Here is a 12,197-nt window from a genome sequence, read left to right on the forward strand (position 1 = left end):
GGAGTGAGAGGTGGGGGGCGACCAGTTTGCGGCTGTCCGTGGGCGGGCGGGGAGCAAAGCGAAGACCGAAACAAACATGTCCCGGGTCCAAGGGCTACCAGGACCCCGGGGCACAGGGTCCCTCCAGGGATGGCCTCGGGCAGAGGCCAGGATCTCCAGGGATAAAGTCGTACTGGCGTCCAGGACTTGTGGTGCCTCCCCAAGGGGCTGGGGTGGGGTCGCTGCCCTGTGCCCCTGCGCCACTTCCTCCCCAACCTCACCAGCCCAGCCAGGAAAACGGGCTCATGGCTGATGCGGGGGGAGTAGGACGATGGGGTGGGCTTGGTGGGAGTGGGGGGCTGGCGCCGGACGAGGAGGACGCACCTGCCCCCCGCCCGGCTTGGGCATGCTTGGCACGCAACGCGCGGGCCGGTCCGATCCGTATGCGCGCCGCGTGCGCCCATTGGTATGCGGGAGCCGGCCCGGCGCGGGCGTGAGGCGGGCGCGCTGGCGGGCGGCGCGGGGGAGGCGGCGGCGGCAGCGGCGGGGCACGTCCACACCGGGAACACCAGCCCAGCCCGGGCAGGGTGGGAGCTGCGGTCTGTGCGAGCAACGGGAAACTGAGTCCCCATCCCACAACTGCCCTTCGTGGTGACCCGGCTTCATCCCCACCCCACCTCCACACGAGGCCTCAGTTTACCTGCAAAGTCTGCCAGCGGTTCCCTCACGCTGCAGGGGGCGCGGGCCTCTGCGTTCACCTGAAGCAGCCCCGCCGAGATGTCGACCCCCTACTCCAGCCGTGGCAGCGGGGTCGAGGGCAGATGCGGGGGAGGCCGTGGCGCCAGCATCCCGTGGGACTTTCTGCCTGGGCTGATGGTCAAGGCCCCGCCCGGACCCTGGTGAGCACAGCCCCGCCCCCCTGGCCATGGCCCCGCCCCATGGAGACGTCCCCCCCACCCCTCCCCAGGCGGAGACCCCAGGGATCATCCAGTCCCCATCCCTGGGGAGGGAGAATGTGGTACCCAGGCATCCTGTCCCCCCCACTGCTCTTCCCTGTTCCCCTCCCAAACAAGGACCCGGGGACCTAGCCCCAAGGCCATAGAACTCAGGTGGGCATCCACCTGCAGGGGGCGGGGTCCACCCCTACCTCTTCACTGCCCCTCCACTGACGCCTCCTCCGCATCGCCCGCCCAGCCTGCAGGCGCAGCGCAAGGAAAAGTCGCGCAATGCTGCGCGCTCCAGGCGCGGGAAGGAAAACCTGGAGTTTTTCGAGCTGGCCAAGTTGCTCCCGTTGCCCGGCGCCATCTCCAGCCAGCTGGACAAGGCGTCCATCGTGCGCCTCAGCGTCACCTACCTCCGCCTGCGGCGCTTTGCCGCCCTGGGGGCGCCGCCCTGGGGGCTGCGGTCCGTAGCGCCACCGGGCAGCCTGGGTGAGTGCGCAGGCCTGGGCCGGGAGGGCCGGGGGTCCTGGCGCCCTCTGAGATGAGGGGGATGTGGGCAGGGGCGTGGTGGGGTGCGCGGGCGGGCGACCCTGGAGCCAGGATCGGGGCTGCCGGTGCCCCTTGGCCCAGCCTTGTCCGTGAGGGCGCCTGGGGTTCAGGGTGCCCCATCGGGCGGTTTTTGCTCTCCTACTCTGAGTATATAACATCACTCTGTTGGAAGGGGCGCAAGAGGCGGGGATGATTTCATGGGTTTTGATTTCAGCAAGACCTTGGCAACCGGAGGGGTTGGGTGGACTGGATACAGGGGTCGCACAAGCTGCCTGGAGCTCACTGTTAAGAGCCACAGGCCCTCAGGCCTAGGGGTACCCCAGAGAGCCAGGGGCAGGTCAGGTGGGTGAGGCGGGGCGAGGCATGGTTAGCAGCGCCGCCCTTGCTGGGTTGTTGTTAGGCTGGCTGGCATTTAGCTAAGTACCTGCTGTTTTGAGTGGGGCGCTGGCCCTGGGAAAGGTGAAGCACACGGAGCAGCAACGCGCTGCGTGGCCGGTTGTCACTCAGGCCCCGTTATCCCTGCGGCCACCTGAGGTCGCCAGGTGAGAGGGTCACCCACAGCAAAGAGGTTGCTTTGCCCTGAGCTTGAGGCTGGGGTCCCATTAGCTGTCCCAGCTCCAGGGCAGGAGGGGGCAGAGAAAATAGCATTGATTAAACTCGCAATAAATCACCATTTAAATTTAAATAATGCGGCTTCCCAGGCGGTAATTAGGCGAATTGACTGGCGGGGAGAGAATGCAGCATTGGCGCCCGCTGATTGCTGTTATTACTGAACAACATGTGCTGGGGTGGGGGCTGGAACAGCCGCTCCTATTGTCCCCTGCTAGAGCAAGGGGAGAAGAGGGTTTGAGTGAGAACCCCTCCTCGTCCCCACGTCTAGTCCCCTATTACCTGGCTGGACCCCCAAGGCTGCCCGAGGTAGCAGGGGTGGTCTCCAGCGCACACCTGCTGGGGAAGGCCAGCGGACTTGAGATGCAGCCCCAGCAACCAAACTGGGGCAGCGGGGTGCAGGCCCCTCCCCCAGAGCGCGGCGCTGCACCTGCCTATGCGGGTGCCAGGGGAGACCCTGGACAATGTCTTAGCTGGAGTCCCCACCCGTGGCAGCAGGGGCCGCACCTGCAGCCCCAGCGAACAGCCAGAGCCTCGCCCTGTTCCAGGGATGGAGCTTCGCAACCCTACCTGCAAGCCCCCATCTCCTCTGCTGGGGACCTCTCCTCTCTGCCCTCCACTCAGTGGCAGCCCCCACTTTGGCCTTCCCACAGGCTGTCCCCATCCCAGGATCCCCGTTCCTAGCACCTTAGCCCTTCCAGGGCACCTGCCTGTCCCCACTCTCCCTCCACATTCACACCTTCCTCCTCTCCCCAGCGCATAGACCACCCCCACACACACTTACTTCCCATCACCAACACAGCCTGCTACCTGGGGCCACCCCAGGCTCAGGGCCTCTGCAGAGGTGTGGGTGGGTCATGGGTGCCAGAGACAAGGCTGCCAGCAATCTGGGATATGTACTGAGACCTGCTGATGGCCCTTTGGGAGTGGGTGCCAGATGGGGGATGTGACAGAACTTTCTGGAAGGACAGAGGCACCCCAGTTATTGGCAGTAGTACCAGGAACAGCTGCAGGATGCATGGATTAGGCACCTACTGTGTACCACACATGTACCCATTCTGCAGATGCAGCCGAGAAGTGCCCCTCCCCGTCATGCCCAGCTCCCCACCCTCAGGCCTGCACCTGAGGGGGATTCCTCCTCCAAACTCCACCCCTTAGGTGTCTGGGCTCAGGGGTAGAGCTGGGAGTGCCTGGAACCTTGGATGAGGCCTTGCCCCCCACTTTTGCCCTCTCCCTGCTGGGATGAAGCCCTTGGCCAGTGTTTGTTGAATGAATGAGTGATGGTTTGGGATTGGAAAGAGAGAAGGGGCCACTCTAGGGTGGGACAGAGTCTACTGCTGACTGGCAGTGACAGGAGACACAGCCTGTGGTCCCTGGCACTAGGGTCAGGCTCCTGATCCCTCGATGCCTGCCACCCCCGGAACCACATGCCCATGAATGCCACTCACTGCCACGGCTCTGTCTGACCCGGGCTGATCCTGTGAGTGGGAAAATGAAGGAATTAGCAGAAATGACAAGGGAAAATTGCAACAATTAGCTGGCGGCATTGTTCCTGCCTGTCATGGGGCTGGTGGGTCCCCATCACTCCCCCCAGTTATTGTTGCTAGAGCTGCAAGTGGGGTGGAGGCAGCCAAGGGATGGGGTGCTTATGGAGAAAGAAGGTCTGGGCTCGAGATGGGGCCCTAGTGGGGCGGGAGCGGCTTGTCGCAGGCCCGCTGGTGACCGCAGTGGTCATCCGAATCCACCGCTGCCTTGGCTGTGGCTGCACCTGCTGGCTGCCTCCGCCAGCCCTGTACGTGCCAGTTGCCCGGGTGCTTAGCCTGCCAGGGGGTGACACTTCCTGCAAACCCACCTGACAGGAGGAAACTGAGGCACTTAGAGGGGCAGGCACGCAGCCAGGGAAGGACTGGTGCCATGCCTCGTGGGGGGCCTGGAGTCCTCTAAGCCCTCTCGTCCCCCAGAGCACCTGGCACCCACTTGCCGTGCCAGACTGGGTCTCCCTGAGAAGGGAGGCCCATTTTCTGCAGATCTGGGGTTACAGAAGCCCCAGGGGGGTCTCTGCCCGCCCCAGCCTGAGGCCCAGCTCCTGTCGGGGGTCTGGAGGGGCTCTGCCACCCCACCTCGAGGCCTGACTCTGTCTCTCCTCTCTGCTCACCCACCTGGCCTGACTCTCAGCCTCACTGACACTCTACCTGGCTCTCGCTGGTGCTCCACATTTTATATATGCCCAACCCATCCCATTTTGCTAACTGAGGTTAATTCATTTGAAAACGTGCAATTGGCGTTGTGTAAGCCATCCACCTTGATCTAGGCCTGAATATTCCCGTCCCCCAAGAATGTTGCCCTCCCACCCTACCCCGGGACCCACAGGACAATGACCCAGTCCCGTGTCCTGGCGATCACAGCAGTTGGCCCTGAAACGCACCTGGTTTGATGGTCACGGGTTACCCTGCAGCTCCCTACAGGCCCACGCCCCTGGTTTGTGTCTGACTGTGGCCGCCAGGCATGTGCAGGGCCCTACCACGTGCCTGTTTTAAATTCTCTTCCTAACAAACAAAAATAACTAACAAACAAAAGTTTAATACCAGACTCCTGAAAGTTAAGTGGCATTTCATTAGGACTAAATTTCTTTTAAGCATTTTTATTTGTGAAGTATATATGGAGATATTCCTTCTGCCAATACACTTCCCCAATGACCACAGTTGAGCCAGGTGGAAGCCAGGCACTCTATCCAGGGTTCCCACAAAGGTGCAGGGACCCCAAGTAGTCTTCCACTGCTTTTCCAGGCACATTAGCAGGGAACTGGTCTGAAAGTGGAGCAGCTGAGACTTGAACTGGTGCCCATATGGGATGCTGGTGCAGCAGGCAGCTGCTTTACCTGCTATGCCACAGCAGTGGCCCCTTGTCAGGGTTTTGGCTTTTGTTTCTCCAAGACCTCATGCCATGAGCATCTTGTCATGTGCTTATCAGCCTCCTGGGTGGCTTCTTTGGGAAAAAAAGTATCTATTTAAGTCTTTTTAAAATTATTATTAGAAAGGCAGATATACAGAAAGAAGTTCAGACAGAAAGATCTTCTATTTGCTGATTCATTCAAATGGCCACGATGGCTGGAGCTGAACCAGAAGCCAGGAACTTCTTCCAGGTCTCCCATGTGGGTGCAGGACCCCAAGGCTTTGGGCTGTCTTCAACTGCTTTCCCAGGCCACCGCACGGAGCCAGATGGGAAGTGGAGCAGCGGGGACATGAACCAGCACCCATATGGGATCCTAACATTTGCAAGGGGAGGATTAGCCAATGGAGCATCCTGCTGGGCCCCCTATTTCTTTCTTAATTCTTTAATGTATGAAGAGTCTTCAGAGAATTCAGAAAAAAAAAAAAAAAACAACCAAACTACATCCAAAAGCTCCTGTGTACCAAAACAGACTTGTTTATTTGATGAGAGACAGATTTTGCACCCACTGGCTTACTCCTCAGCTGGCTGGGGCACGCTGATGCTGGGAGCCAGGAACTCCACGTGGAGCTCTCTGGCGGCTGGCAGGAGCCCAAGCACTCAGCCATCGTGTGCTGCCACCGCGGTGCGTTAGCAAGAAGCTGGCTAGGAAGCTGAAGTGGGGTTCTGCCTAGAGCAGCTGGACACGGGTATGCCCAGCCGCAGCTTAAGCCACTGCACCAAGACAGCCCTGCAGCTCCTGGCATGCCCGAGGAGCATGCCCAAGCCTCCTCTCTTTCCCTCTGCCCGCAGCCCCAGGCCGCCGGGGCCCTGCCGCGCTGGCCTCGGAAGTCTTCGAGCAGCAGCTGGGAGGACACATCCTACAGGTGAGCAGCTGGGGGGCACATCCTACAGGTGAGCAGCTGGGGGGCACATCCTACAGGTGAGGCCCTTGCCTGCTGCTCTCTGCTGCCACCCGGTGGCCGCCTCTGGGAGCAGCAGCCCCCTCTCGCCCAACCCTGGGAGCAGGCGAGGGCGCCCCTTTGGCTTCCCCTCCTCAGAGCCTGGGGGAGACAGACTCCCCAAGATCTCTTAACACCAGCTCCCCCGCCCCGCCCACTCTCTAGTCCTTGGACGGCTTCGTGTTCGCCTTGAACCAGGATGGGAAATTCCTGTACATTTCAGAAACAGTGTCCATCTATCTGGGCCTGTCACAGGTAAGGGGTCTCCCTGGGTTCACGGGTGCCCCTTCTCTCCCCTGGCCGTGCCATCCCAGCATGAAGAACAGACTGGATCGGAAGGGTCCCACCTAGCCCCCCAATATAGTCCATGTGCAGGGTCAGTTTGCTAGCGAGGGGTTGACCAGAAGTCCACTCATTTTCCCCTAAACCATTGCAAGGTCCCCGGCTGTTGCTACAAGTAGCTGAGGCTTGCTGACTTGGTTCAGCTGGCAGGCCTGCACCATGCCCTCGGCCTCAGCCCCTGACCCCGCCCTAGCTTCTGCGGCTGGAGGGCAGCGCAAGGCTGGGGGTGCGGAGCCTGGAGCTTCAGACACCCTCGGCCCAGAGGGCCACCTCGGCAGACACGGAATCTCCGGCCTCGGTCTTTTGGCCTCTGGCAACGCAGAGACTTGGAAAAACCGGTGGGCAGGGCATGAGACCGGGATGGGCAGAGCGTGTGGTGAGGAGGGGCCCTGGAAGTGACCGTTAGCCACTAGATCAGACAGGAAGGCTGGGCGGGACTGCATCCTTGGGGAGAGAACCCGTGTGAACCCGACCTGGAGGCCTGAGCGAAGGTTCCAACTAAGGAGTTTGAAATTGTCTACTGCGTGTTTTCAGAGCTGCCTGCCTGCTGGGACACCCTGTACGCCTGCCCAGGAGAGGGGAGTGGAGGAGGGGGTCTGGCACCCCCCGCCCCTTTAAAGCATAGACAGGGGCGTTGGGATGAAGTGCGGGCAGCATTCTCTTTAAAGACGTTTACAAATGCAGCCTGCGGGTGGGCCCCAGGGTGCACCTGACAGCCCAGCGTCTATGAACGGCAGGTGGAGCTGACCGGCAGCAGCGTCTTCGACTACATCCACCCAGGCGACCACTCGGAGGTGCTGGAGCAGCTGGGGCTGCGCGCCCCGACGCCTGGGCCTCCCACTCCCCCCTCCGTCTCCTCTTCCTCCTCGTCTTCCTCCTCGCTGGCCGACGCGCCAGAGACCGGTACGCTGGAGAGGTCTGGTTCCCATAGAAGCCCCCCGTGCGAGGGTTGCTCCAGGTGGGCTCCTTCTGGCGACACGGCTCAGGGCTCAGACGAGCTCGCCTCCCACCCCCTCAGCTGCTTTAGTGCAGGCTGGTCCTGGGGCGCAGCTGGGCTCCCCGCAAGCCCTCAGCCCCCACTCTGCGCGAGCGCCTGGCCTCCTGGCCCCGGGCCACACAGCCTCGCTCTGGATTGCAGAACCCTGGGCTGCGAACCCTTCTTTCCTGTGGAAATTTCCACTCCCCGCAGTAGGATTTCCACTCCGCAGGATTTTTCCTGCCTGGGGTTTGTTCCACAGCACAACTCCCTGAGCTGTGAACCTGCTGTAGGGAATCCCGCCCACCTGTGGGGGCGGGGCCTCTACCTGCTGCTCTTCCCTGTACTGTGGACACAGGGGTGACCACGACAGATCCAGCTCTGCCCGAGACTCCAAGAGGCAGGGCTGGGGAACCCCACGTAGGGACGCCACTCCGGCTGAGTGGTCAGGGAGGCCTTCCTAGAGGAGGGGCTGTCGCCAGGTGCAGGCCAGGGTTAGGGTACCAGGCAGTGAGCCTGCGGGGAGCGCGGCCAGTCCCCTGGCTCTGCAGGCGCGAGGTGTCTGAGTATGTGCAGCCTGAGCGGTCCTTGTGTCCACCCAGAGCCCAGCCCCGCGGAGGCGGCCCCCTCCAGCCGCGCGCAGGAGCGCTCCTTCTTCGTCCGCATGAAGTCCACTCTCACCAAAAGGGGGCTACACGTCAAGGCCTCGGGGTACAAGGTGGGTGTGGTGAGCCCCTCATAGCCCCCGGCACCCCCACTCCTGCTGGCCCCGCCTTGCCCCTCCAACCATGCCCACCGCCAGCAGGTCATCCACGTGACGGGGCGCCTCCGGGCACGCGCCCTGGGCCTGGTGGCCCTCGGCCACACGTTGCCCCCAGCACCGCTGTCCGAGCTCCCCCTGCATGGACACATGATAGTCTTCCGCCTCAGCCTGGGCCTCACCATCCTTGCCTGTGAGAGCAGGTACCGGGGCAGGGGGCTGGGCCAGTGGAGGGCAGAAATGGGGCGACCCCTGGACAGTGACAGTGACCAGTCAGGAGGAGGGGCAGGGCCCTGAACCCCAGGTGGCCATGGGGCCAACCCTGCTTTCTGGGGTCGGGTGGCGGCATCTGGGACTCCTCTCCCACACCCAACCGCCCCCAGAGTCAGCGACCACATGGACCTGGGGCCTTCAGAGCTGGTGGGCCGTAGCTGCTACCAGTTCGTGCACGGCCAGGACGTGACGAGGATCCGCCAAAGCCACCTGGAGCGTGAGACCCCTCCACCAGCCACCCCTGCACCCCTGGCGCCTCCCCCGGGGCCTCGTGCAGCCCAGCATGAGCAGCAGGGAGTCCGAGCAGGGAGGGGTTCTCGCGTGTGCGTGTGTCGAACAGGGCTCCCCAAATCCTCCCTGTGCCTCTGCCTTTGCCCTCCCCCACTGCCTCCTCTCCCTGACCTCTCACCCCTGCCCCTCCTGTCTCTTTCCTGCTCCGGGCTGCTGCGCCCAGTGCTGGACAAGGGCCAGGTGGTGACCGGCTACTACCGCTGGCTGCAGCGTGCTGGGGGCTTTGTGTGGCTGCAGTCAGTGGCCACTGTGGCCGGGAGTGGCAAGAGCCCCGGGGAGCACCACGTGCTATGGGTCAGCCACGTGCTCAGGTGAGGGGTGTGGGGGGACAGGCCAAGCCCGGGAGGCTCTGAGAACGCGAGAGGGCTGGGGTGGGACAATGGCCTGGCTGACCAGAGGCTGGAAGTGCCTGCTCAGGTGTGGGCACACCATGGTGGGCTCTTCCCCTGCCCAAAGAGGCGGGGTGGCTGCCACACACACACACACACACCACATTCCCAACCCATCATCTTGTCCCCAGCCAAGCGGAGGGTGACCAAGCCCCCCTGGACGCCTTCCAGCTTCCGGCCACCCACGAGGACATGTCCAGCCCAAGGCCAGAGCCCACAGGTGAGCCCCATCCCACCTCAGCCAGGGAAACCCACCGAAGGAGCTGCCAGAGTGGTGTGCATGTCTGGAGGCCACCAGGGGGTGGTGTGGGCAAGGGGGGGTGCTGACTGTGCCAGTAAACCCCACCCCCCCATCCTACTGGCCTCATTTCAAGGACATCAGAAGCTGCGGCTCTAGAACATTCGCTCCATTCTGGGAAGGTCTGTACAGCACCCTTTGGGTTCTTTCTCTCCCAGGGTCGGCTCCCCAAGACAAAGAGGAGGCCTCCCAGTCCCAGAGCAAATGCATCAAGACGGAGGAAAGCCCCAAGGAGGTGACCACGGGGTCCGAGGACAGTGGAGATGAGGAGGCCGCGGGCAGCCCCGCCCTGCTGCCACGCCCCGAGTTCACATCCGTCATCCGTGCAGGGGCCCTGAAGCAGGTCCCCATGCGGCCCTGGGGCTTGGCTCCACCAGGGGACCCAGCACCTACCCTCCTGCACGCGGGCTTCCTGCCGCCGCCCGTGATGCGGAGTTTGTGCGCGCCCGGCGCCATCCGCTACGGCCCCGCAGAGCTGGGGCTCGTGTACCCGCATCTGCAGCGGCTGGGCCCGGGGCCTGGGCTCCCGGAAGCTTTCTACCCGACCCTGGGCCTGCCATACCCAGGGCCCGCGACTGCCAGGCTGCAGCGGAAGGGGGACTGAGGCCTGGCAGAGCAGCCCCGGGCACGGGCGGGACCTCCGAGGGCATTAAAGGCCGCGTGCGCCACGGCTCCATCTCCAGGGCTGCCGCCTCGTCCCTGCGCCGCTGTGGCCCCGCGGGCCCGGCCTCCCCCGCTCGCAGCAAGTACCATGGGAAGTCTGGAGCGCACAGAGTCAGGTTTTAATGTCCCAGTCCTCGTCCTCAAGGGGGTCCACGCTCGGGGTGGGGGGCTACTCCGGCGGCGGCCGGCCGGCTTCATCGGGGCCCTCGGCGGTGGCCGTCCCGTCGTCCTCCGGCACCAGTTCCACGTCCAGCTCCAGCTGGCCCATGTAGAGGCCCACGGCGCAGGCCCACAGCAGGCTGGCGGCTAGCACGGCGCCCACGCCCGCCGCCGCGCCCCCCAACGACAGCTGCATGGGGCCCCGCAGCGCGGCCAGGCCCACGGCGTAGGAGGCGCCGCCCCACACCACGCACAGGCCGCCCAGCAGGAAGAAACCTGCGGGAGAGGCAGGGGGTCAGGGGACGCCCGGGGCCAGGGGCTTGAGGAGGCATGGGGGTGAGGCAGGGCGCCCACAGACTGGGGATCCGCCCAGCGGGGTCAGGTGTCCATAGGAAGGAGGGGACACGAGGGACAACCCTGCATTTAGGGGTGGGGCAGGGCAGGGGGTTCCGCCTCCCCCATGAGCGGAGGTGAGTCCCCACACACTCACCATAAGCAGCTTCCCGGCCCATGTCGCTCTGCATGAAGGAGATGACCCCGATCCCGGACGCCAGGAGGCCATTGCGGAACCAAGAGAGGAAGGCTGGGGGCCGGGGGCCGGGAGGGGAGTCAGCACCGGCCCACCCCGGCACCCCAGGCCCGCTCGGCTTCCCCGCACCGGGCCTCCACCCCACCCCACCGCACTGAACCCCATCCTGCCAAATCCTTTCTCCTCCATCCCGGAACCCTCTAGGGGCATCCCGTGCGCCACAATTCACCCCAGCCACGATCCAAAAGGTCAGCACGTCCTTTCCCAGGTGTGGGTCCCCAGGATCTCCCTCCCGCTTTTTGGGGGGGGACACTGTCCCCCCACCACCACCCCAAGAATCTCTCCAGCCTCCACGTTGCCTTTCCACCCCCGTGTCCTATTCGGATGGCCGTTCCATGCCATCCACGTCTTGGCCCAGAACACAAAACACCCGTCAGTGGCCAAGTGGTGGTGGTGGTGGGCGTCTGTCCCCCGAAACACCCTACGTGCGCGCCTGACCTCCTACAATCCAGGACCCCCACACTCGGGCCCCGCCCCCCAGTCTCCGATGCCAATCAGCGGAGAGCTTCCCCTCCATTGGCTGCGGGCTCTTCCAATCCCGGGGTTCTCCCCACCCCCCACACTTAGGAGGGGAGCAACACTCCGGATTTTGTTTTTCCAAGAGTGGTCGCCTCTGCACTCCGACCCGACCCCCTGGCAAGCAGCCCTGACACACCGAGTTCTCCCTGGGAGCCTCTCCCTGCAGGCGGGCGCACCGGCCCGGGCCGCCTCTCCGGACCCTGCTGCTCCCTGCGCGCCCCGCGAGCCCGGACCCCAGTCCTCTCCCCTAGGTCCCCCAGCAGCCGGCGCTTCCCTGCGCCTTGGACCGCGGCCCCGCTCCCGGTCCAGCTCGTTGCATCAGGCGCACCCCACTGCTCACGAACGCGCCGGCAGCCGGGCTGTCCCTGAGCCCCCCTCGCACCCGCCCCAGCCCCCAGACCTGTTTCATGCGCTTTTCGGAGGAGCCAAGCGTCCGCACGGTCCAGCTCGGACACCGGGGGCGGCGAAGCCCCGGCGCGAGGCCCATGGCCCGGGGCGAAGGACCCCCGGGCGCCCCCGCTCCGGGGCCGCTGAGGCGGCAACAACGACCCCCGGAAGCGGAGTCGGGCCAGGCGGGCAGCCCGAGCCCACCACCAGCTGCCTCCCATGGTTCGCACTACGGCCACTGCGCGCCGCCCTGCCCCACAAACCCCTTGTAGGCTGCAACCCTCGTCACTCAAGCCGAGGGCTTAGTCCATTGGCTTTACGTCCGCCATTCAGGCCAGGCTCGCACTGCCCATTGGTCAGAATGGCAGCGATTCCCTCCTCTGTTATTTATGCCGGTAGTGCGCGTCCCACCTTACTATCTCCGTTAGACTACAAATCCCAGAGATCATTTCGCCCGGGACAGTGCAGTCCTGGGCAACCGGCAGCGTGCCGTCTTCTGGAACTTGTAGTCTTAATTCCAAAGACTTGAAAAGTCGAAACTCCGGCTGCAAAATCTCGGATAGCTCAGAAGGGAAAGTCAAAC

At 63.8% G+C, this 12,197-nt stretch overlaps 2 protein-coding genes across 2 annotated transcripts; one reads left to right on the forward strand and one right to left on the reverse strand.

Annotated features, from left to right (window-relative positions):
• The first annotated feature begins 756 nt into the window (after nucleotides 1-756).
• Nucleotides 757-9,950, forward strand: NPAS1 (neuronal PAS domain protein 1). Its single transcript, XM_004597038.2, has 11 exons — nucleotides 757-878; nucleotides 1,174-1,409; nucleotides 5,820-5,893; nucleotides 6,134-6,223; nucleotides 7,048-7,213; nucleotides 7,889-8,004; nucleotides 8,092-8,249; nucleotides 8,430-8,536; nucleotides 8,774-8,921; nucleotides 9,131-9,255; nucleotides 9,459-9,950. Exons 1-11 carry the CDS (start codon nucleotides 757-759, stop codon nucleotides 9,899-9,901), a joined length of 1,785 nt encoding a protein of 594 aa, XP_004597095.2. The 3' UTR covers nucleotides 9,902-9,950.
• Nucleotides 9,951-10,068: 118 nt separating this feature from the next.
• TMEM160 (transmembrane protein 160) lies at nucleotides 10,069-11,880 on the reverse strand. Its single transcript, XM_004597037.2, has 3 exons — nucleotides 11,628-11,880; nucleotides 10,610-10,702; nucleotides 10,069-10,395 (listed from the first exon to the last, which is right to left on the reverse strand). The coding sequence occupies exons 1-3, from the start codon at nucleotides 11,833-11,835 to the stop codon at nucleotides 10,130-10,132; spliced, it is 567 nt and encodes a 188-aa protein (XP_004597094.1). The 5' UTR covers nucleotides 11,836-11,880; the 3' UTR covers nucleotides 10,069-10,129.
• Between the last annotated feature and the right edge of the window lie 317 nt (nucleotides 11,881-12,197).

Source organism: Ochotona princeps, chromosome 16 (assembly GCF_030435755.1).
Source record: "Ochotona princeps isolate mOchPri1 chromosome 16, mOchPri1.hap1, whole genome shotgun sequence".
Lineage (NCBI taxonomy): Eukaryota > Metazoa > Chordata > Mammalia > Lagomorpha > Ochotonidae > Ochotona > Ochotona princeps.

Excerpts from the sequence above, each read along its gene's own strand:
- TMEM160 (XM_004597037.2), bottom strand. The coding sequence starts at position 11,835 with ATGGGAGGCAGCTGGTGGTGGGCTCGGGCTGCCCGCCTGGCCCGACTC. Across the intron at positions 10,703-11,627 it reads CCGAAAAGCGCATGAAACAG|CCTTCCTCTCTTGGTTCCGC; the intron begins GTCTGGGGGCTG and ends CCCGGCCCCCAG. Across the intron at positions 10,396-10,609 it reads GGGCCGGGAAGCTGCTTATG|GTTTCTTCCTGCTGGGCGGC; the intron begins GTGAGTGTGTGG and ends CCTCTCCCGCAG.
- NPAS1 (XM_004597038.2), top strand. The coding sequence starts at position 757 with ATGTCGACCCCCTACTCCAGCCGTGGCAGCGGGGTCGAGGGCAGATGC. Across the intron at positions 7,214-7,888 it reads GGCCGACGCGCCAGAGACCG|AGCCCAGCCCCGCGGAGGCG; the intron begins GTACGCTGGAGA and ends GTGTCCACCCAG. Across the intron at positions 9,256-9,458 it reads CTCAGCCAGGGAAACCCACC|CGGCTCCCCAAGACAAAGAG; the intron begins GAAGGAGCTGCC and ends CTCTCCCAGGGT.